The sequence below is a fragment of the Rhincodon typus genome, chromosome 28 (genome assembly GCF_021869965.1).
Source record: "Rhincodon typus isolate 14 chromosome 28, sRhiTyp1.1, whole genome shotgun sequence".
In the NCBI taxonomy this organism is placed as follows: Eukaryota; Metazoa; Chordata; class Chondrichthyes; order Orectolobiformes; family Rhincodontidae; genus Rhincodon; species Rhincodon typus.
The window spans coordinates 32277149-32302820 of NC_063359.1; the positions used below are offsets into that span (position 1 = coordinate 32277149).

Here is a 25672-nt window from a genome sequence, read left to right on the forward strand (position 1 = left end):
AAATACAAGTTGTTGTTTTTGCTCTAGCTGATATGTCTCATTAATACGTTCAAAACAGTTTATTGTAGTCTGATTTAAGCAGCTGGATCGTTCTAATGGTTGATATTGTTTCAGCAACAATCAAATCTAATATAAAGAATTAACATATTTTTGAGTTCGTTGGCTCATTTTTCTTTGTTGTGTTTCCACATGTTAACCTGATCGGAGAAGATACTCATTCCTATCATTTGTACATTATGGAGATGATGGTCTAGGCTGTAGGTTGCTAGACTGTTAATCCAGAAACTCAGATTACGTTCTGAGGACCCGGGTTCAAATCCCACTGTGGCAGATGGTGAAATTGGAATTCAGAATTCGAATAAACAGTCTGGAATTAAGGGTCTAATGATGACCATGAAATCATATAGATTGTCGGAAAAACCATCTAGTTCACGAATGTCTAAGGGAAGGAAATCTGTCATCCTCACCTGGTCTGGCCTACATGTGACTCCAGACACACAGCAATGTGGTTGACTCTTAACTGCCCTCTGGACAATTAGGGATAGTCATTAAATGCTGGCCTAGCTAGAGATGCCCACTTTTCATGAGTGATTAAAAAAAATATTTTTGAGATTGGTTTCTGAGAAGGGAACAACAAGGCAGCAATTTCTCTGAAGTTTCTCTCTGTGGGAAAGCACTTGTTTTGTAGAGACCAAGAACTCTGTTTGGGAAAGATCACAGGCATAAGCTCTTTTACCTTACAACAAGAGGGCTACTGATGACCTTCCAATGTAATACGTCAAAATGAAGCAATTTTAGCATGATACCTTAAACTGACAAACAGATGAGATTGTTAGCTAGTTAGATTTTCAAATTTGATCTCAAATCAACTATATTTCAGTAATATCTCTGTAACTCTACCTAATACTGCATTACACAAGCAGTTTCAATCGATTATCAATATCCATTTAGAGAAATGAAAACATTTTACTTTAACTCAAAAGCACATCCACAATATAATATTTTAGTCCATTAACTTTTCTAACAACAAAATTAAACTTGCACTAAAATTGTTTTCAATAAATAAAAATTAGACCAATTATTATACAGTAGTGCTCAACAAAGCTAAACACCTTCCTCCAGGTCAGGTTTCTTCTAAGAGATTTGATGGGTATAACTCCTGATGCTTTCTGCATTATAACCGGTGCAGGGCATAGAAGCTTTTGTAGCTTTAACAGATTGAAAATGCTATTTTATACTTCATTGTAACATACATAACACTGACGATGCAGAATGTATTTTGAAAATTTATAATTAAACAGATTTCTAATAGTGTGAAAAGAGATCAATATATGATTAATTCCTTGTGTAAGTGGGGCTAGTAACTGTGGGTGGGTGTATGGCAAGTCACCATACATAGACTTACAACAAACTCTCTCGCCTCATAGGCATAAGTAGGTTTCCCTAATGTCCTCTTCATCAGCTCTTTGTGAAAATAGAAAGACCGAGTCTGAGGTGCACGTTTGTGGGAAAGAACACATCTATGTTAAGAGCCAGCAATTCAAAACTAGCTTTTACCTGCTATATTCAATAAAATACAGGGCAGTCCTTAAATACAGGAATTCCTCAATCAAGGATGGAGATTTTACAGGTTCTGCTCACATCACGGGGATGTTCTATGGTCTAAATTTATCCAATTTTGCAGAAATCTGAATCAAGACAGGAGCTTCACTTTTCATTCTCCTTTCCTCTTGAATGTGAAAGGAAAACATGGAAATGAAAAACATTTTAATCTTCCAATTAAACTACAGGACAGATAGTAATTTAATATTTTACATTTAACCCAGTGTAACAGAAGGTTAATCATCCATTGATGGCTTGTATAAAATGAACAACAGAATTAGAATCTGTAAACATTTAGAACCAAATATTTGCGCAGCAATTTCCCTAGTTGGATAAGTTTTTTTTTGGACAAAGACTTCTTGACATGGCATTTATTAGTCAAAAATACTCAGAACTTTTTACATCAATTAACTGTTACAAGAAACAGTTGCGGTTAATGGCGCTTTCTGGACTGATGAAAGGCTTGTATGGAGTTCTCCTGGGGTCAGTGTTGGGACTCTTGCTTTCCTAATACATGTTCATGACTGAGACCTTAGTGTTACAGGTACAATTTCAATATATAGAGATTACATAAAATTTGGCAGCATTATAAATGGTGAGGAGGTTCATGTAGAATGTCAAAAGGACACAGACAAATTTGTGGAAGGGGTAGCTAGTTGGCAGATGAAGTTCAATGCAGAGAAATATGAAGTGACATATTTTGATAGGAAGAAATAGACACAACATAAAATAAAGAGATTAACTCTAAAGGGAGTGCAGGAGCAGAAGGACCTATGTATACATGTCCTGAAGATAGTAAAGGTGGCAGGACAGGTTGCGAGCACAACTAATAATGCATACACTATCCTTGGCTTTATTAATAGGGGCACAGAGTACACAGCAAAGAAGTTATGTTGAGCTTGCATAAAACAATATTTCAGCTTCAGCTGATATATTGTGTCTAGTGTTGAATGCCACACTTTGGGAAGGATGTACAAGCATTTGAGAGAGTACAAAAAGTATCTGCAAGAATGATTCCAGGATGAGGAACTCAAGTTATGACAAGCCATTGGTGAGATTAGGACTGTTTTCCATAGAAGATAAGATAGGAGATTTGTAGAGGTATTCAAAATCATGAGGGGTCTGAACAGAGTAGATCAGGAGAAAGTGCTCCCACTCATGAAAGGATTGAAAATAAGAGGTTGCATATTTGAAGTAACCGGTGAAAGAAGCAAAAACAATACAAAAAAAATCATTTTCAATCAGCAAGTGGTTTAAGTCTGGAATGCATTGCCTGAGCGTATGGGGGAAGCAGGTTCAATCAAGCCACTCAAGAGGGAATTAGGCTGCTATTTGAAATGGAATAATGTGCAGGGTTGCTGGTAGAAAGCAACAGAATACCAGTAAGTGAAATGTTAAATGGGCTCCTTCTGCACTGTAACAATTCTGTGGTTCTGTGAATTACTATCCATACACAAAACGTATTACATAGGCAAAATACTTGCCTGTACAAGAAATGCAGAATAAAGTTCAGATGCATTTGGTCACAAATTTTTCATAGGCTTCATGTTACTAAGATCCTACTATAATATCTACTGGCATGCAGAGCTTCTATATAATCCATATTACTTGATCCGATTGCAACTTTAACTGATCAATTCTGTAAAACAAGCTAAGTGCGGGGGAGGCAATTATTCTTATGCTCCCTGCTCGAGAAATATATATTTCACTGTGCAAGAATTTTGAATAATTTAAATGTCTGGAAGATGCATTTATTCATATAAGTAGAAGGTTAAGACCTTTGGATGATATTGCAGCATATTTAGTAGGGCAAGTCAATTTCAGTTCAAGAATACCTTTAGCCAAAATGAGCAACTTGTGTCAACTAGGAATGCAATTAGATTGGCATTCTCCACTTAGCTAATGCCAGAGGATAATTTACAAGAGCACATTTATCCTTGATATTTCTTATTTCACTAGTACGGTTCCTTCTTTAACTTGGTTCCTGCCAGAAGGCTTAAATCTGTAGAAAGATTTAGGACTTGTAAATTTCAATTGTACTATTTTTATAGGGATTAATCAACAAAAACACTACACCTAACAATTTGGTCAATTCAAATTTCCAATATGTTGTTACACTTATACAGGTATTGTAAATGATTATAAGAGTATTCAGGATGGAATTCAGATATAATCACCTTTGATTTCTGTACACTTTGTAATCATACTAAGGTTTTTTGCTGCATTGTGTTACGTAGTGGATTATTTTAACTTGGTTAACTCTCAATTTTGCTATCATGCACCATCTGAAAATAATGGCACTTGTACATCATTATTTGCAATTTGGAAATACACTGGAGGATTTTCCTGATAAAGAAATTTTGCAGTAACTTTTGAAAATACTGTGCAGACCCTTGATTGAGGAAATATATTTTGAAATTCTTAACTTTCATTTTTTATTTTCTTTACAGGTTTGATATTGTGGACATTATGAAGAGCACTAATCAAACATATTGAAAATGTCTGTTTCAAACTAAAATTCCCATTATAGAATGCTATGTAGAATGTGTAACAAAGAAAATGCAAAATAAACAAAGTATAAAAATAAATAAGCACATACTTTTAAGTTTTCATACAAAGAAAATTCCAGACATTGGTTTCCATTCAGATACACCAGGCACATAAAAGTTCATACCTTTAAAACATCAGTGATAGAAAGGTAGTTTAGGACACAAATGTCAAAGAAGTGACCATTTTGGTCAATTGTGTCCTGTAATTGTCAGTTAAAAGTAGCTATTCTCAATCAATTTTCAAATTCCCTTTATTTCTAAGGAAGTAGATACCCAAGATTTTTTGCCCAGTTAAAGTCACGCACAATTTTAGACCATTGTTCTTGTAAAAACACAAACAACAATTCAAGCTGTTCTTGAAAATATACTGACATTATGAGTGAAAGAAGTGCATTGTTCAGCAACATCTGCAACTTCTTGGAGTTCTATATTTTTTGAGGTGCTGAAAGATAGGAGATCCCATCAATTTTGTTTTAATTTTCTAACAATTTTTACTACGAAGTGCGAATTACTTACATATTTTCCTACTCAAAAAGGATTTGTTAGCTAAATAATATGTCTAATTAGAAAGAGACTCCAGAGTTTTAAACAAATCTCTATGAACAGGAATATTGTTTTTTTAAAATTAATTTCAATCCTCTCCACATGAAAGTGGAGACAACTTATTGGCTATATTTCAGCATACATGCTGCACATTTATGTTTATTTCAAATCCAAGACAACCACCTTTGAATGTGTTCTAAATTTGCTCAGTACAAATGGGTCACAACAGGATGAATTCTTTTCACAAGCTGCTTAAAATGAACTCCTCCATTTTACTGGCTATACATTCCTTAATTGTGCTGTATTCCAGTGTTATGTAACAAATGGACATTGAGACAGTTTATGATAATATTAAAATTGAATGCTGAATCAGCCTGTTAACTGTGATGTAGATAAACTAGAAGACAGCATTTTGCTAGACTTAAGTTCTTGATGTAATGGATAGAAAAATATGAAGTTTGTAAATCTGATTCTTTGTCTGTTAGCCTTCATTACAGTATAAATTAAAACTAACTGCCCTTTCAGAATGGTGGTGAAACAGCAATTTTTGCACTAGGTAATAAATAAAAGTAGACATTTTATAAACAATTAATTTCCGGTATTGTCAAAATGTAACTTGAAAGCTGCATAATACGGAATTCACAAAAATCCAGAGTTTGTTCTTCAAGTACTGAGTATGAATAAAAGATTATTTTTAAATCACTTATCATCCAATGTTCAGCATTCTGGTAAGCAAAGGTTCTGCAAGTATAAATTGAGGTGTTAAGCCTGTCGAAAGAGGCCAAATAGTGCAATTAAGTTCACCACAGGGTCAACTGATGACCTAGCTACCATTAGAACCTCTGGTTAACTTTTATTTTTAAAATAATTCATTCTCCACGTAAGGAAAGCTTTTTCCACATTGTACAAAGGCAATGACATTTGCTAAAATGAAAAGCAAGTAAACATTTGCATTTGTTTTGTCCTAAACTTCCTTGTGGGAGCAACATGAAATGCAACTTAAGCTTTCAATATATTTCTTAATTATTCCTTCTTTTTAGAATTTCACTCTTCTGGAAGATACCTGTTTAGTGCAAAATTATATCATTTGTGACATGTGGCAGGATGTACAAAAATTAACTGGCAGGAAAATATATAATTTGGAAGAAATGTGAATTGCCAATTGTAGCTATTAAAGGAATACTATCAGATCTTAACCATATTCAAAAGGCCTGATAGGATGGTGAGAAAACAACTTAATCTGTAGGAGAAATAGTGTGTGCATAATAAGTGTTATCTTGGTTGTTAGTGGCAATCCTTTAAATAGAGCAGAGCAGATTTAAAATTTTCTATAGATGGATAATGGAAAAATGTAGCATTGAGATCATAGGTAATTTAGAAATTGGTTTTGTATTAATTTTTTTTAGATCTCATTTCTAACAATTTACCACAGGATTGAATCAATTACCTTCCACTGAAACATTTCTAATATGCTTCATAATAATTACTTACTCCAAAGTATTCCCCTCTCAAAAGGTACAGCCTAATGCTGGAATATTCCATAAGAGACAGAAGCTCTCTTATTTGGTCAACTTATGATTTCTCACTTAAACAATGGAAGTTAGCAATCTGTTTGAGATGCAATGAAGTCAAAGCAAACAGTATTCTTATTAAATAGAGTAATATTCCAACAGAGAATAACTGAAAACCAGCAGGAGTGGGAATCCTGTCTCTTTCGCCCTTCCTAACTCATATTTTAGGGCCAGAAATAATTCCCTCCAATGCTTCACCTAGTTTTCAGCACAATGGAGTGGGAGTGCTTCTGGTAATAGTTATTATTCTAAGCAGACTGGAGTAGCACTGCTTCGAAGATTGCCTCAAAGACCATATCAACTCAATGCAATATCATAATCATAAACATTACAGCACAGATCTGCTTTCTGATCCTTTGGGCCTCTGCTGCCTCTTTGAAATAGCAACTATTTAGTTCTATTCTTATCTCCTGGGTCCTGCAATTTTCTCCCATGAATGTAGTTATCTAATTCCTTCTTGAAAGTTACTATTCAATCTGCTTCAATCACCCTTTCAAGCAATCCCTTACAAATCATAATAATTCACTTTATAAAAATGAGATACATCTCACCTCTGGCTTTTTAGGTAATTATTTTAAAAGCGTATCCTCTGCTTACTGAAAATACCTTAATGTGATTTTTAAAGCAAATTATTAGAAGTCTTTGAGAAATTCTTCAGAAAGTATTGCAAAACCTAAGCTGCATTTCCATACATTTTAAAGCAATGTAATACACAAGACAGAACTGGAAGTATTTTACTTGCTGCAAATTGCTCTACAATTTAGCCAGGATACATACACACACACACACACACACACACACACACACACACACACACAGACACACACACACACAGACACACAGACACGCAAAAGTTGAAACAGAATTACAAAGAGATCAAAGCAAACTTACCCCCCGCTTTAGGCTCCTGAAACAGTGGATTTTAGGTTTGGAGGTCATAAATTCATTCAGGCGGTGAGAGAGGGGCTCTTTTTGCTGCTTGGGAGACTGAGGGCCATTTGGAACAGCAGAAGGTGAGGAACAGGAAGGGGGAGGAGGAGGAGGCTGATGAGGAGATGTTAAAAGGGACATAAGCTACGAGTAAGAAATGGATAAGTAAAAAGGGTAAAACAAAAGGAGGAAAAAGCAAACAGAAATAAGAACCACAAAAGCCTATGAACAAAAATATTTCAGCCATGATATTGCAAACAAAAATACACTGATACAATAAGATGAAAAAGGTTAACAAAAATATTCAAAATAAACAACACAAAAAATGAGGTGAAATAAGAGAAGAATGTTTTGATAGAAAGCTCATGCAAAGTAGTTACAGTTTTGAAAACATGCACAGTTGAATTTCTGTAAATTAAACTTCAGTAGATATGCCAAGACTTATCATGTTTCAGAACAGAAGGCAATGGTCTAACTTATTACTTGACACGTCATGAGTAAAGTCAACATACTTGTAATCCATGTCCTTATACAGCATGTGCTTTATTCTGAAATCTAGTTATTTACATACAAGGACCAGCTATGACAGGTATATGTAGAGATTTCTATTCACACAAAAGAATAACTTTCTGGCCAGCTGAAAAATAAGATGTATAGAACAAATGCCTGAGTGGGAGCGACAGAAAAAAATTCCCTTCTAGCTATGATTTTAATCCACCCACATAACCTAGCCAGGAGGGAAAATAAATATGTCTGAAGATTCTTATAATTTGATTCTGGATGACCCAAGAGCAAATGGCTTTCTGAATCATATCCAGGCAAAGGTCTTCTGAAAACACTATTCAGGATCCTGTTTATGAATTTCACTTTGATTTTAAATAAGCGCTAATGCGACCTTTGGAGAAATTCAAGGTAGAAAGAACAGTTACTACATGCTTATACCATGAACTAAAACTCTCAGAGGAGCAGATTCCTCTGGCTAAAGTGAATGGTTTCCAAAAGGACTCAAGAATGTAGAAAATTAAAATTCAATGACTTCTGGCTCAATGTTACGAATGAGAAGCCAAAGAAACTAAATTAAAAAAAAACTCTCTAAGAACTTAATGGTAATAAAATAAAAAAAAACCTTTTGGCTATTCAGTCATTTCTTCTCTGCTGCCAGCTCCCTTAAAGCTCATTACTGAGACCATCTCCAAATACTTCATCTCCATTCTTCAAGTGCCGGCATTGTTCTTCTCTGGAGTTCTAAGATTTGGAGCTCGAGTGATAAGAGTTTGTGGTATGTCGGACAGACTTATTTGCCTAAGTTGCCCAAAATTTGATGCATGAAAGTCCCAAGTCCTGCAGAAATAGCACATCACTATCCCCTTCATATAAAGCTATGTTGAGTTAATTTAGATTTTTTTTTAAATCTTTGTTTACATTGTTCATTCATTCATTTCATATTGCCTTAGTGGAGTGGTTGACATTGTTTTTTCCCTTGGCTTTACTGAAGACTCCCTCAGTTCACATCTCAATGTTATCCAAACGTCTGTTTTATCTTGAACTATTTTACCTCTATTTCTCCTTGAAATGTTAACAGGAAAAGGCTGTTAAATTTCATTCCCAAAGTCTATACTTAGCCATCTTTCAGTCTCTAACTGTACTTTGCACTCTTATTTCCTGATCTTTTCCTGAAGTCTATGTATCTTTCAGATAATTTACTTAACACTGTTCTTCACGTAATTCCCAGGGACATTCGTCCTAAAGTCAAACTATTTCTACCTCACTTGAGTGTACTCTGTGAATTCCAGTTGTGCTTGCTTGCAACATCTCCAACTCAATGTTTTTCTGGCATGAATTGCCATTTCCCAACAACCCTGCTTAATGCCTGTTCATTGGCCTAGTTCACAGAAAGGTAGCTACCAATTGGTTTCAGTTGCATGGAGTGAGAATGCAAACTTAAATTTCAGCTTCATAAAAAGCAGTTGCTGTACCCACACAGCAAACTGCTGCATATCACTGGATTCATTTTCCACCAAATTCCCATTGTTTGAAGCCTTTACAATCACTGCTTCCTCTTGTAAAGGCCGTAATATTTTATTTTCTGTATGGACTGAAATGGAAAAAGGTCCATTTTAAAACTGAAGATTGTGAAAGGAATTGCTGTGAAAGGAATTTAGAAACAAGTCACTGAGATTCACTGTATGAGTGTTTACAATGCTGCTTTGTTAAGCACTGAAAGAGGCTGTTTATAGACAGCCTGGCACTAGGGAGTGTACGCAGAGTGAGATTTGGCCAGCAACAAGCAGCTGATTTGTTCCTGGGTAGCTGAACAGTTCGTGGGTTTGAGTGATACAGCGAGACCTTTGGACCTCTGGAAAGGCATATTGTGAGTCTCCCCTTTGCAGTAAAAATACCTGAAGCCTGAAGAAAGCCAGTTATTTTCTTTCACCAATTGCTGTAAGTTGTTGCCCTTAGTTGGTAATAGAGAGACTTTTCAGTTAGTGTACCAGTAGCCATGTGCCTCCTAGAAAGGTACCTGAAGAAATGAGTTTGAAGAACAGAAAATCCTGGCAAAACAAAAGGATCATCTCAGCAAACCTTGTGGACTAATGTTAATTAAGTATAGTTCCCAGCCTTTTTCCCTTCACCTTCCACCCATAAAACCACTTTTTCTTGTTGCCTCTGGCTTGTGTGTGTGTGTAGGGGTTTTAGATCAGGGTTAGATTTTTTAAACGGATGTTGATAATCCTTAGCTCTTTACTGGTGATTAGAATTTACTTGTTATAAACAGTAGCAATTCTTATTAAGAAGAACCTAGTCAGTATTTTTTGTTAACTTGGTTTTGATTAGAATATTAACTTTTGCGGTGACCCAGGATTATTGAGGCTCGAGAATCAACTCACTTTCCCTGCTGGATCATAATACTTTTCATTGCATTTAAATGTTCAACGTAGTCCATCATTAGGATATAGTATAACATCGATGGTCAGGATTGTTTAATTATTGCATGTACCTTTTCTGTCTAAGTTTTCTTTTTGCTCTTCCTTGTATTTTGAGACTGCGTTCAAATGATGTTACTCATTTGGCTGAGGCACATGTTAGGGATATTAGCCCACCTTGTCTAATTATACATCATCTGACCGCATACAACCAATAGGAGAGTAGCCTGCTCCCCTTAACTGATCTGTCCCATTAAAAAAAAGTCTAAATGGGGCTAAGGTGCTGAATCATCTCGACGTATGGGGACATGAATTTCTTGATCACTGGGACTAAGTGCAGTGTCGGATCATAATTTAACCACAGCTACTGCAAGCAATGCAAAAAAAAAAATACAAAGCCAATGTGGTGAGCTGCACATTAACCTATAGAATATAGATTACTATGTCCATCATGATGGTTTATGCCTACATTTTAACATATTCCACACTTAGCTTTTTCATATTACTACAGAAGGTTTTGGGTGTAGCATTTTGCATAATGAATATATCTAAGAAAAAAATTTTTGCTAAATGCCAGGGGTACATATTATACTGATTTTTCTCATGCTCGTAAATTTTATTTTGAAATCATATTTTTTAATGATTCACGTAAAATATGAATGCCTCCAATGACTGAGAAGAATATATTTCTGACAGAAGCTTTTATTTTGTGAACGATAATCTCTTTGATAATTACCTATATTCTAATCAATTATTAGAACAAATTTTGATGTTAAGCCGGCATACCTACTATGAACTGCTAAATCCTATGAGGAAAATAAATCAGAGGAAAGTACAAAGTGACTGTCCAATGTTTAAAAAAAGTAATGTCAATGGGTATTTAGTAAGAGAGTGAGAAGAAAAACATGCTGCTGCATATGATGTAGAAAAATATGATCAGTTTGTTAGTCACTAGCATAGAAAACAAAAACATGATTTTTAAAGCAAAATGTAACAAACCATGCAAACACAAATAAACAATACGACAATTTAAAAATTCAAGTAAAATCAAAAAGGATTCAATGTGATGCCACCAAACCCATTACAAAGTCATGGAATATTACATTAGTTACCCAAAACCATGATATATATTAAATGAGGCAAGTCATCTGTAAGATTAATAAGCACAGATGCTGAATGCTTTTACCTTATTTTTCTTGATGAAAGGCCAGAGTTTGCCCTTGGATTTGCCACCTTTGGATTCTTGTTTGCCATCAGATCTACTATTGGAGAGACTGCTTTCAGAAACAGTCCGCTTCATAGGCTGACTGAAATCCTCAAATTCAACATCACCAGGCTGTTCAAATCCAGATTTAAAGGCTTCTATCACCAACTGTGTATCCTAAAATTACACAAAGAGAATGACGCATTATTTTACCTTCTCTCATGTTTTCTGTAGAACTCTATTCAACAACAGCAAAAATAAGAGACATTTGCTAGCTTTCCATGAAACTCCTCAATTGTATGGTATATCTTACAAAAAGTATAAACATTTTATTACAGCAACAATGCCAGTTTAGTTAGACCAGAATGGAAGAAAAATCACCATTTCTAAGACTGCAAAATGAACTACATACACTAACTAATTTAGAACTCCTGGAATTTAAAATTTTTGAACCTTTGAATGATTGGGAAAAAATTCCAGAGTTTAATGTAAGAAAGTGTGAGGTAGGGAGAATCAAAAATCCTACTGTGACAGGAAGAATCAAAAGACAGACTTTACTTAAATGGAGAAAGACTCTAAAATAGTGCATGCTGAAGGCACTGGATGTTCTAGTACATTAAACACAAAAAATTAGCAGGTGTAGAAAGAAGGTGACAAGAATTCAGGCCTTTAATACTAGGAGACTGGAGTTTTAAAATACACAAGTCTTATTACTACTGCACAGGGTTTTGGTAAGGCCTTTCTATTTTTAAAACCGATACACTGGCATTGGAGGCAGTTCCAAAAGAGATTCACTAGGCTGATGTCTAGGGTGAAGAGATTCACACATCAAAAACAATTGAATAGGTTAGGCCTTTATTCATTAAAGTTTAGAAAAGGAGGGGTGATCTTACTGAAATATACAAGATTCTAAGGGAACTTGACACAGTAAATGTTGAGATGATGTTTTCACTGGTGGAGGAAATCTCAAATTGGGCAACACAGCTACAGAATGAGGAGACACTCAATTAAAACTGAGATGCAAAAGATTTTCTTCTCCCAGAAGGTAGTGAATGATTGGATTTCTCGATCACAGAGAGTTGTGGAGGCTTGATCATTATAGTGTTTAAAGAGAAGAGAGACAGATTTTTGAAATAATGGGAATTGAGGGCTATGATGAGCTGGCATGAACAAGGAGTTGAACCCCAAGGCAGATCAGCCGTGATCTTGTTGAAGAGTGGGCAGGCTTGAGTGGTCGAATGGTCACTCTGTAGCTATTTCTTGTCTTCTTTATTTTTATGTCAAGTTTGTTCAACATCTTTCTCTGTTCACAGTGAAAACCCACACAGATTCATTGGCAGTAATTAACCCACTGTGTACTTCGAGAGAGTGTATCATCTGCTTCAAATAGTTCTGTGCATCTAAGGGAAAAATTGAACAGGTCTTTGCCTGTGACAAAGAATTCAATACTCAAACACTCGGGTTCAAATTCATGGGACATTGCCACCAGCGCTGGGGAAGGAGGGAATTATTTCAAAGTGACAGGCTCCATCTCAATGATTCTGGGACCAGAGTGCTAGCAGATTGCATTACTGGGGCCGTAGATAGCGCTTTAAGTTTTGGAAGGAAAGGCTCAGTTTCATGGAAAATTAGAAGATCAAAGTTTAAAAAAGATGGTAACAGTGCAGGTTAGTGTTGAGGCTAATTGTTACCAGGAAATAAAAGAGACTGGATGTGTGTATGTCATATTGCATCAGGAAATCATAAAACGTGGAGAAATTTGATAAAAGAACAAACATAACGGCTTTGTGTCTGAGTGCATGAAGCATTTGGAATAAAAATAATGAGTTAACAGCCTAAGTAAAGACAAATGAGTAAGATGTGGTGGCTATTACAGAGATGTGATTGCAGGGAGATCACATTTGGGAAATGAATACACAAGGGTACTCAGTGTTTCAGAAGGAAAAGAAGATGATGTAGCTTTGTTAGTCAAGGATATGATCAGTGCTGTCGTGAGAATAATGTTGGCACTGCAGACCCAGACGTAGAATCAGTCTGAGTAGAAATAAAAACAGCAAGGAAAAGAAGTCCCTGGCAGCAGTAATCTATATGTTCCCAAACAGTAGTTCCTCCGTGGATACCAGTACAAAGCAGGAAACACTGTGAACCTGTAAGAAAGATACAACAATACAGACTGGATTATCAAATTGGCCAGGGTAGCCTTGAGGGATAGGTCGTTGAATTTATTAGAGATTGCTTCTTGGAGCAAGCTATTGGGCAACCAACCAGGGATCAAGTTAGTCTGCATTTGGTATTGTGTAATGGGACGGGATGAATGAATGATCTCATAGCAAAGGATCCTCTGGGGGAGAATGATCATAGCATGCTAGAATTTCAAATTCAGTTTGAGGATGCGATAACCCTTACAATGCCCATTGGAAATCACAAATTAATCTCCTCACGGAGCTCACTGAGCATGAGTTCGCTTAGTAACAGGCAATGCCTACTCCATTGGAACTCATCACCACAGCTCCTTATAAAGCAGGGCTTTGGCCCTCTTGTGGCACCATGGTATTGTCCTTAACCCTGGACCAAGAGGTCTGGGTTCAAGTCCCACCTGTTCCAGAGGTGTGTAAAAATATCTCTGAACATGTTGATTAGGGGAAAAAAAAAAAGAGTAGGGGTCTGCAAAACTGTCTGTCCCAGGCTGGGACTCGTCCACATATGCTATAAATAGTGGCTCTATTTTGGCGTTCACAATTAACATATTCCCTTCCAATTGGGTTTCCTGAGTTATTATATAGCGATAAACCGGAGTTGCACACTTGTGTTCTGGAGTTAAACAAATGTAATTACAAAAATAAATGGTCAAATTTGGCCCTAGTGGACTATGCAGGGAGAATTAAGGGTAGGACAGTTGATGAACAGTGGCTGATGTTTAAGGAGACGTTCAATTCCTCCTAACTGAAATATATTCCAGACGGAAGGGAAATTGTAAAAGGAGAAAAAAAAATCATCCATGGCTAAACTAGAAAGTTAAAGATAATATAGACAAATACTAAGGCATACCATTTGGAAAATCAACATATGATTACAGAAAAGGAATAAAAACAGCAAAGGTGCATTATAAAGAAAATCCGTGGAAGTATAAAAATGGATAGGAAAAGCTTCAGTAAGTATATAATAGGGAAAAGAGTGTTCAGAGCGAACGTTTGCCCATTGGAGACTGGGGAGTTAATAGTGGGGACCACAAATGGCAGAGATACTAAATCAATATTTTGCCTCAGTTTTCACAGTGGAGAATTCTAGTATAATCTCAATAATAACATCAGTAACAATCCCAATATTAATAATAATACAGAAATTATACAAAGGCAGGAACTTGGAACAATCATCACCAGGGAAAAAGGTACTAAGCAAACTACTGGGACTGAAGGTACTCAAGTCCCCTGGGCCTAATGCTTACATCCTAGGGTCTTCGATGGAAGTGGCAGAAAAAAATAGCTTATCGACTGCCAACGGTATTCCAAATTTTTGCATGCGGAAAAGGTTCCAGAGGATTGGAAACATGCTAATTTAACACCCTTCATGAAGGGTGGAGACAGAAAGTAGGAAAATATAGACCAGTTCATTTAACATCTATGGCAAATCATCAGAATCAATTATTAAGGAAGTTAGAAGAGTTAATTTTGAAAGTCAAAATGCAGTCCAACAGACAGTATGGTTTTATGAAAGGTAAAATGTGTTTTACTGATTTGCTATAGTCCTTTGAAGGCGTAACAAGCAAAGTAAATAATGGGAACCTTGTAGATGCAGTATATCTGGACTTTCAGAAGGCATTTGATAAGATGCTGTACAAAAGGTTAATACACAAGCTAAGATCATATGGGGTTTGGGGTAACTTATTCATTTGGATAGGGGATTGGCTAACCAACAGAAAGCAGAGAGTCAGAATAAATGCGTCTTTTTCAGGTTGACAAGATGTATCTAGTGGGGTCCCACAGGGTTTGGTCTTTGAGCTCCAACTATGTGCAACTTATATTAATTACTTAGACACAGGGATAGAAGCTACTGTAGCCAAATTTTCAGATGACACTAAAATAGGTGAGGAACTACACTGTAATAAAGAAGTAAGAAATTTATAAATGGATATGAATAAGTTAGGCGAATGGGCCAAAACATGGCAGGTGGAGTTTAACGTGGATAAGTATGAGGTTATCCCTTTTGGTTCAAACAAAAGAAAGGTAACTTGTTATCCAAATTGAGAATACCTTCTAAATGCTTTGGTGCAGGTGGATAAGTGTCCTTGTGCATGAATCGTAGAAAATTAGTATGACAGCAAGTAATAAGGAATGCAATCCACTTCTCTGTACCCACTTCTCTGTACAGATTCTGTGACACGCTCTGGTGTCCACTTCTCTGTACAGATTCTATAACATGCTCGCACAATTACTTTATCCAAGTCATTATTATAGATTGAGAGTTATGAAAAGTCCATCAGGCTGTGCTGGACACAGGCACAGGATTTCAAAGGGAAAGTGTTTCAACTGTTAGCAGTAATAAATTATTTTACCAAAAAAGTTCATACTCTTTCTTACATCTGGTATATAGCTTTAAACATGCGCACTGGCCAAAATTGAAAGACAAAATAACTGTCAGCTACAGATTTTTCAGAGGTTCTTCCCCATTTATAATAAAGTTCATTCTAATTGCTTCATGGCTATTCCAATGTATCTTTTGCAAGAGGACTCCTAAAATAACAAGTATAAAACTTTCAATCTCCTTCACTTTCATGCATTCATGTAAAACAGGCAGATGACAAACCCTGAGATAATACAACTAAACAGAACATCTACTTTCATTATTACAAACTTCAGCTTTCCAAACAACTGCACGAGCTGATAAATATTTGTTTAACTGGGTAACATTCCCATCTTGCAATGTGGAAAATGCTGCAGGTGGAAGAGACATACTTTAGAAGATTTGTTTATACTTTCTAAACATAGGTAGTCACTAATCACTCCACAACTAAAGTAATTTTTAAGTTAACAATGAGTGAATTTAGAAGAGAAAGTATGTCCACAGGGAGTATTTTTAAATCAAAGTTCTCTCACCTTATATGTCTCAAGGATACAATCAGAAAAAATGTTTATTTTTTTTCCATTTCTAACTAATAAACTCAAGTTTGGAGGCTCCAGATTGACTCATTAGTTTTGAGGGCAAGAGCCTGGCTGCATCCAGCAAAATTACTGCAAGATATTCCTTGTCCAGTGTGACTGAGTAGCATAGCGACAAGAAAAGGTGCCAGTGGGTAAACATTTGACACTTAAAATGGAGTTCATAACTTTTAAACACTTGTTAACAGAATAAATTAGAGCATTTTGCAATAAAAGTGCTTTACTTGAGCTTCCCTTTAAGCATCTCTTTTCAGGAGTGAACACACAAATAAAAAAATCAAATCACAATATCTCACTCTTCCCATGTGTATACAACACATTGGAACAGATAACAAAGCAACATCTGGAGACAGTACAGCTTTGTTTCATCCATGAATGATGAATGAACCAGAAGCATTACAGAGCTGTTTAGATACACACGTCAATTGGAAGAAGGAAGCCACCTGCAACAAAGCATAGACTGCACTGTAAATCTAAATACAAGAATTCAGTCAGGCAAAAATAGCTTTCATAACGTACCAACAATCAAGCCCAAATTGACAACATGATATTAAGAAATCAGTTGAGCAGCAGCAAAGGAAAAACCAGAATGGAAATAGAGATTATTTGACTGAGATGGGACGATGGACTTGAGAACACAAGATGCTAAGAAATAAAAACAAAAACAGCATCTATAGTCTCTCAAACTTTTCCATTCATGGTTGAACTTCTACATCAACTCAATTTTCCCAGACCAACCCCTGACTCACTTAGTGCCCCAAGATATCTATTAATCTCAGTCTTGACTATATAAATTGACTGATTATCCATAGCATAAGCTACAGAACTTCAAAGAGTCACAACCTCTGAGTGAGAAGAATTTTCCTCATCTTAGTCCTAAATGACCAGCCATTTGACCATAACATAGTAGAATGTAGCTTTCAGTTTGAAAAGGAAGGAACTTGAGTTGCAAACAACTACGTGAAGCTTAAATAAGAGTAATTACAAAGGAACAAGGGCACAGCTTGCTGGACTGGACTGGGAAAGGAGTTTAGCAGCAAAGCCAATTGAGGATAATGGCAGATGTTTAAGAAAACAGTTCACAGCAAATATATGTACCAGTGAGGAAGGAGGATTCTAGGATGGTCATAAACTAACCATAGTTAACCAGGGAAATTAAAGATAACATTGAATTGAAAGAGAAAAAAAACATACAACGCGGCAAAGATGAATAGTAAACCGCAGGTTTGGGAAAGTTTTAGAAACCAACAAAGGCCAACCTAAAAGATAAGAAAGAAGGAGAAAATAAAAACTTTGAGGGTAAACTTGCAAGCAACATCAAGATAGCAAGAGTTTATTTAAATAAATGAAAAGGTAAAGAGAAGCTGGGTCATTAAGTATATTCTGAGATAGACAGATTTTGATCAGTAAGGGAATCAAGGTTATAAAGAAAAAGAAAAAAAAAGTTGAAGATTATCAGGTCAGTCATGATTTCATTGAATAGTACAGCAAACTCAATGGCCTGAATTTCCCACCTCTGCTCCTACATCTTTTGGTCTTATTGGCCCAACACAATGGCTCCTAATTCTAGACTCCACTGCTACAGAAACAGTCTTAGCATTTAGCTTGTCAACCCTGTGAAGAATTTTATGTTCCAACGAAATTATCTTGTCCTAATACTTGATCCCCCTTTACTGCCGTCTCATCCCAAAAGTCAATCTAATTAACTAGTTGCACTCTCCATAAGACAAATACATCCTTTTCAATGTAAGGCAACTGAAACTATGTCGTGCTAACAAAGTCTTTACTTTTACTTTCATATAAATGCAACAAAACTTCATTACTTCTATGCTCAGACCAGAATGTGATATTTAAACTAATAAAGCCTTCCTAATGCTGTAATAAATGTCAACATTCTCTCAATTTTTCCTATCTTGTGTTTCTCACATCATTCATATTTCATACTGAGTAATACACTGCTACTTGTTGAAGGAATTGTTACTTATTGTTCTCTACATGTTAAGATTGACCAAAGATTCTTAACCATTGCCTTGGACAGGTTGTTCCATAATCAACATATTGAAATAATGCAATAATGTTTGCTTTTTCACCAACTCCACTATCCACAATAGAAACTAAAACAAAAGATCAAAACAGAAAATATCTCATTCAATTTGTCATTCTTAATTCATCAAGTTTATTGTCTTCTGTTGTCAGGCATAAGTAGTAACAAGTAAATAAACATATTGGGTTGAATCTTATGTTTTGTTGGCTAAGTCCAAGTTGCATCAAGTCTTTTAGAGGGTTCCTTGCCACAAGGTCTAATGGGTTTTCTCACCCTATCTTATCCAACTCATCTGATTAATTGCTTACTGCATTTCATGACGTCTCTCATATCCAATTTCTATTCGATCTTACCATGTGCCATTTTCAGAAAAATTCGACACTTAGCGGATGACCCGGATTTCACCCGCATTCCTTGGATCCATGCCATCTTTAAAAGACTGTTCATGCACCCAGATAAGCATTGTCAGCCCACAGCAGCCTGCACAATTACTGACATTTGACCTAGACATGGCAGACAGGGGAATGTAGTGTGCTGCTTGAAGGGCAAGAACCTGGACATCCTGATGGACAGGATGATGCTGACACATAACATCCTCTTTCCCAAGGTTGAGCAGTAAAGGCCATGACACCAGACCATGCCGGGCTGGTCTAAGTTTGCCAGCTGGGCGAAAGCATACTCAGCCATCTGGAGAAATGCATAATAAGATAGGAAGAAGATCAAAAATCAATGTTCTGTCTGATATCTTACATTCACTCTATCTCCACTTCTCGACAAGGCTCATGACGTACCAGTATAACTAGTGCCTACAACATCATCTCTCTCAGACACCCAACACCACTAACCTTGCAATGGCCTATGCACTGCCTAATCACTTGATTGAGACACCTAACCACGTGCACCAACAGTAATAGTTGTGCTACTCACTTTTGTCTTCCATAACACCTGCTTGTCTCTCATTTTATGAGGAAAACAGAAAAGGGCAGAAAGCCTGAAGATGGGTAGTGCTCTGCCTTTCACTCCTTCCTGTGCCAGGACCCCCTGAGCACGGGCCAGCAGACAACTGTGACAAGCTTCTTGGGCTTTGTGTATGTGCTGAAAGGCAAGGCATCAGCAATATGATTGTGGTACATCTGACTGAGTGGCAAAGCAAGGCAATTTAATGCAAGGCAGGGATGCTGAGAGCATCCAGGTGAGATCACAGCGAGCGAGTCCTGTAACAGCAAATGAAAACCCCAGAGATGCAGACTGGTCCAATTCATGAGCGCAGTTCACGTCTGAGTGCACAGTACCCCTTCTGCAGCACTAAAATGACAGGTACCAGCGTAGCCTACAATATAGCACTAAAGTGCAGAAGCAACCTGCAAGTAAATCGGAGATGTGCCTTGAGGGATCCTAAAAGTTGGCACATGTCCACAAACATTGGCATTAGACATGAGTGTATGTAGCTAAGTGTGCACAGAGTATGCCCTGAGATGCTGATGCCCTGTTCCCATCATGGAGGTGGTTCGGAGCTAGCGGAGAGTTGAAACTGGTAGGTTCATGCTCTAGTTTTCTTGTTGAGTTTTCCAGAAGTCTAGATAGTTTACTGAGTTTAGCAAGATGGGAATTTGAATATTAGGGACATGAGTTGTGGCATTAATAAGGCATTTAAAATTTAGCAGTGTCAACTGGCAACTTGCTGCTAACTAGAGAGCATCTCATCATGCTACTTGTGAAAAGCAGTGAAGATGGATCAAAATGATCTTTATGTCAAGATGGACCTCACACCACTAGTTGCTGAATTCTGCCATGTATCTTGCCATAGCCCACATTACTCAGACACTATGAAATTCCAATCAACTTCTGCCAGCCACCTGGATCTAAACTGCAGCATGAGACAGCTGGAATAATACCCAAGAAAACATAAATGCATCTTCTGGATTTTGAAGTTTTTTTTGATAAATACATTTGACTTGCAGAATAAGTTAGGCTGAAATCCTTCAAAATCACTTACGAGTTATTTGATTTCAGCCATTGCAGTTAGTTGGGCAACATAACAGGATAAAGAGAAGGAAAGCCAACCAAAGCTCCCATTTGTGATCGACACAGAAACAGGATTAGTCATAGTCCTAGAGTCACACAGCATGGAAACACAGCCTTCAGTCCAATTAGTCCATGCTAACCATAATCACAAACTAAACTAGTTCTCACCTGATGAAGGGTTTCAGCCCAAAACGCTGACTCTTCTGCTTCTTCGATACTGTCTGACCTGTTGCATTTTCCAGATCCACATTTATTGATTCTAGCTTCCAGCATCTGCAGTCCTTACTGCGTCTTAGTTCTCACCTGCCTGTGCTTAGCCCATATTCCTCCAAACCTTTCCTATTCATGTACTCATTCAAATGTCTTTTAAATGCTGTAACTGTACCTGCATCCACCACTTCCTCTCAAAGTTCATTCCACACACAAACTACTCACTGTATAAAATAATTGCCCCTTAGGTCCCTTTTAAATCTTTCTCCTCGCACCTTAAAAATATGCCCTCTCGTCTTGAAATCCCCCACTCAAAGGAAATGACACCTGCATTCACCTTATCTATACCCCTCATGATTTTATAAACCTCTACAAAGTCGCCTCTCAACTTCCGACCTTCCGTGATAAAAGTCCCAGCCTATCCAGCCTCTCCCCATAGCTTAAACTGTCCATTCCCAGCAACATCCTGGTAAATCTCTGCTGAACCCTCTCCAGCTTAATAGAATATTCCCCACAACAAGGGAGATCAGAACTGGACACAGCATTCCAGAACAGGCCTCACCAACGTCCTGTACAACCTCAAAATGATTTCCCAACTCCTATACTCAAAAGGTCTGAGCAATGAAGGCAAGCATGCTAATGCCTTCTTAACCACCCTATCTATATGTGATGCAAACTTCAAAGAATTATGTACCTGAACCCTTAGGTCTCTCTGCTCCACAATACTATTCAAGGCCATACTTCTAATTTTATAAGTTTTGCCTTAGTTTGTTTTACTAAAATGCAATATCTCACATTTATCCAAATTAAACTCCATTTGCCATTCTTCAGCCCATTGACTCAATTGATCAAGGTCTCTTTGTAATCCTAGATGACATTTTTCACTGTCCACTACACCGCCAATCTTGGTGACATCCGCAAACTTACTAACCATGCTTTCTATATTATCATCTAAATCATTTATATAAACGACAAACAAAAGTGGACCCAGCACCAATCCCTGTGGGACACCACTGGTCACAGGCCTCCTGTCTGAGAAACAACTCCCCACCAATACTGTTTCCTGCTGTTAAGCCAAGTTTGTATAAAATTGGTAAGGTCACCACAAATCCCATGTGAGTCGGCTGATCTGTGCACTCCAAAATTGCTTGTCGCATCACTTTATTCAACTCAAGCCCATCTCCCCTTTCCTCACAGGCTGACTGACTACTGGACATTCCCCATTACCTCCATGCCACCTCCTGCCACCCATCTTCCTAACCCAACCACCTCCTGCCACCCATCTTCCTAACCCAACCACCTCAATCTTCAAAATCCCACAAAATGCAAATCTGGACTACTCTCAGACTGCTTCCGAAGCTCAATGTACTCTCTGCAGCATGTGCCTTCTTCACAGATTACTTCCCCACAGAGGCTTGTACTATCAAACTTGATATGTTGCTCCAGGTCCCATCAACATTGATATAGATTGTAAACAGCCAATGCCCAAGCTCCAATGCTTGCATCATTAGTTATAACCTGCTGACCTAAAAATGACTTAATTCCTTCTATTTTCTGATAATTAACCAATCATATTATAGAATCCCAACCGTGCAGACAGTGGCCAGGAGACAGTAAGGACAGCAGGTGCCGGAAGCTACAGTCAATAAGCGTGGAGCTGGAAAAGCACAGCAGGTCAGGCAACATCCGAGCAGCAGGAAAGGCCATGTTTTGGCCCAAAATGTTGACCTTCTTCGTCCTTGGATGCTGTCTGACCTGCTGTGTTTTTCCAGCTCCACATTTACTGATGGCAGATAGTGGTCATTCAGCCCTTTGAGTCTGCACCAACCCTCTGAAGAGCTTACTACCCAGACTTTGTAACCTGTACTAACCATGGCTAATAATCCTAGCCTGCACATCCCTGCATACTATGGGGCAATTTACCATGGCCAATCCACCTAATCTGTCCATCTTTGGACTGTAGGAGGAAACCAGAGCATCCAGCAGATACCCATGCAGACATCGGGAGAATGTGCCAACTCCACACAGGCAGTCACCCAAGGCTGGAATCGGACCCAGGTCCCTGTGAGGCAACAGTGCTAATCCTCAACCATGCCAATGCAGTATTTCCAACCCCATGAGTTCTAATCTTATGCAACTAACTGTTGCTTGGCACTTATGAAACATCTTCTGAAAATCCTAATCCACTAGTTTCCTCTTACCTACCTTACCAAGTACACCCTCAAAAACTTGGGTTTTAACTAATCTAAACACAAATTCTCTTTCGTAAAACTATGCAACTTGGTGATGGTACATATATGTGATTGCAAATTCATCTTGCAGTGAATGACAACACAAAGGTTCAGACTTCATGAAGATATAAGTAAAATAAAAATCACACAGATTCTTTGTAGATAATTTCCAGCAAAGCCATCAAAAAGTGACATTAAACCATGTTGAAAAATTGCACATGGCCAAGTTGCATTATTTCCTAAGAAGCGTCATTGGACCCGAAATGTTAACTCTGATTTCTTTCCACAGATGCTGCCAGACCTGCTGAGTTCTTTCAGCAATTTCTGTTTTGAGGGGTTTTGTAACCAATTTCGAACATCCAAAGTTCTTTCGGACTTTTACATTATTATTATAACAGTTAAATCAACTACATATAACAATTCAGTTCACCTCACATTTATCACATGTCTATTTCAACAAAACAGTAACATTCACTAAGAAATCTAATAAGCTACGAATATACCATCACAACACATTTCTGATATCCAAGGCAGAAGAAATACATTGTATCGCTGGGTTACAGCGCAATACAGCAAATGGAAGAATGTCTTTTCCAGACTTGCTGCCATAAAATGCAAGCAGATTTTCACCTATTTCTTGTCATCCTGATTCATTTTTATTATCAGATTGTATATATCTGCATACCCATGAACTTCCCACTTTCCACGAGTAAGAAACAAACACATTAATGAAGTAGAGAATTTTAGTAGCAGGAAATCAATTTGAATTAGAAGTTTGCGATGCTTTTTTGTATTTGGTAGAAATGAATTTAAACTAAGCTATCCTTGATGGATAGCCATCTGTTCCAAGCTATGCTGTCATCTAGCTCCAAAAAAAGCTCCAATAACAAATGAAAAGTTAGGATTTTCACTTGCCTGACAGCCGAGTAGGTAGATGTACAACATAGTACAGCATTTATTCACAGAAACAGGGGCTCCTGAGCTCACTTTTAAGGTTTGACCAAAGTTATGGATTTCAGTTGGGTCAAGTTTCTGTTCACATTAAAATAGCTATCAATTTATTGGGCTAAGGGGAAAATCAGATAGAAACTCTGATTGCTATTCAGCAAGCCCTGTTGCTATATAAATGCAAAGTACTGTGGACACTGGAATTCTTGTGTCAGGCAGCATCTGTGGAGACAGAGTTAATACTTCAGGACGACATGACATTTCCTCAGAAAAGTATATGACTATTTGTTCGACTGTATGATCAAGCAATTGACCTTGTCTCTGTACTCTTCTAGTGCTGCATGAGCTGAATAAAGAAGACATAAGACAGCAGAGTGTTAAAAAGAATCATTCATGTCCCTTGGGTCCTGCTCATTACCTTTCTTATGAAATAAGTGGGATTAGCAATCACAATTGCAGCCCATCACTCCACAGTTTAAAGTGGCAAAGTGTTGTTCCATCAATATAAAACCGTAAGAATGTTTTAATATTAGCTTTAAAACTAATGCATACGTTAAAAGATCAATTTCCACTTTGTTTATAACCGCCATTTCTTTTCTGTATATCATGCTTTATAATTTTCAGAACTGCAAAAAATTAGATACTTTGTAATGATCATGAGCTTTATGTTTTGTGATATATTGGTAAATTGTTAAATAGTGACTTGTGTCAATCAATGTGCCTTTATTTTGGACTAATGTAACGATTGCAGATGCGTTTACATTGCACAAACATGCAAAATATGTCCGGCAAACTAAAACAGGCTAAATTCTGCCAATGAAACTTGATTCTACTGGAACTGTTCAAAATGAATCGGATGAGCGATGAATTAGATTTGGCCGATAATTGGACACAGGGATCATAATGTGCTGCCTGAAAATTCAGCTCTGAAAGGTAAGGTGCTTTTTGGCTGGTGCAACAGACCACAGTCCATGCTCTAAGGCTCTTTGATGCAAAATTTAAAACATTGGTACAGGTGGTGGACAAGCTAAGAGGTCAAGGTGACACTGTGAAGTTAATAGAAGCAGCAAACAGTGACAAAAACAAAAATAAAGTGCTGGAGAAACTCAGCAGGTCTGGCGGCATCTGTAGAGAGAAAAACTGAAGACTCTGGGCAGACCATGCCAGCGGTCTAGCTCTAGGAACTAGAGGATGTCCTGCAAAATGCTCAATTTTCTCACACATGGTCAAGATCAATGAATGCAAACACACACTGTATCCTTATAAATAAATCATTAGCTTATGTGCTAGTCCAGTAGTTTCAATTATTAATTGCCTCTCCAGTCTTCTGCAAGCCTCACACATAAACCACAGCTAGCATACTTCAACTACTGAAATGCTATAGGCTCACTTTCACTAACAGTTCCTCCTTTTTGCAGGACACACTTCCCCATAATCAGACAAGAGTATCTAATTAGTGAGGGATAGGGGCATTAATTAGAGACTTGCGCATTTTTATTCATCCCTACAGCAGATACAGCAACCCATGTCTGACAGACATCACATTAGATATTAAAGACAATCAATTTTGTAATGCAGACACAAATACAAGAGTATAGTGTAACCTAAAAGATATTGGATTAATGATGTAGGACTTTTAAATATATTGAATCTGTCATATAGCACCATAAGTAACAGCGTGCTTGATTCCAACATGACAATTCATCATCCTGCACATTGAGATGCAATCTTGTGA

General features: G+C 37.3%; 1 protein-coding gene across 6 annotated transcripts in view; it reads right to left on the reverse strand.

Annotated features, from left to right (window-relative positions):
• Positions 1-25672, reverse strand: part of LOC109932714 (formin-binding protein 1) — a 183920-nt gene that overhangs the window by 69001 nt on the left and 89247 nt on the right. For 3 of the 6 annotated variants that reach the window (XM_048613504.1, XM_048613506.1, XM_048613503.1), the window contains exons 9-10: positions 11306-11500; positions 7157-7339 (exon numbers count right to left, since the gene is read on the reverse strand). In XM_048613504.1, the coding sequence (XP_048469461.1) occupies positions 7157-7339; positions 11306-11500 (378 nt within the window). The remainder of the gene's footprint in view (positions 1-7156; positions 7340-11305; positions 11501-25672) is intronic. The other 3 variants (XM_048613509.1, XM_048613508.1, XM_048613507.1) reach the window with 2 other exon arrangements.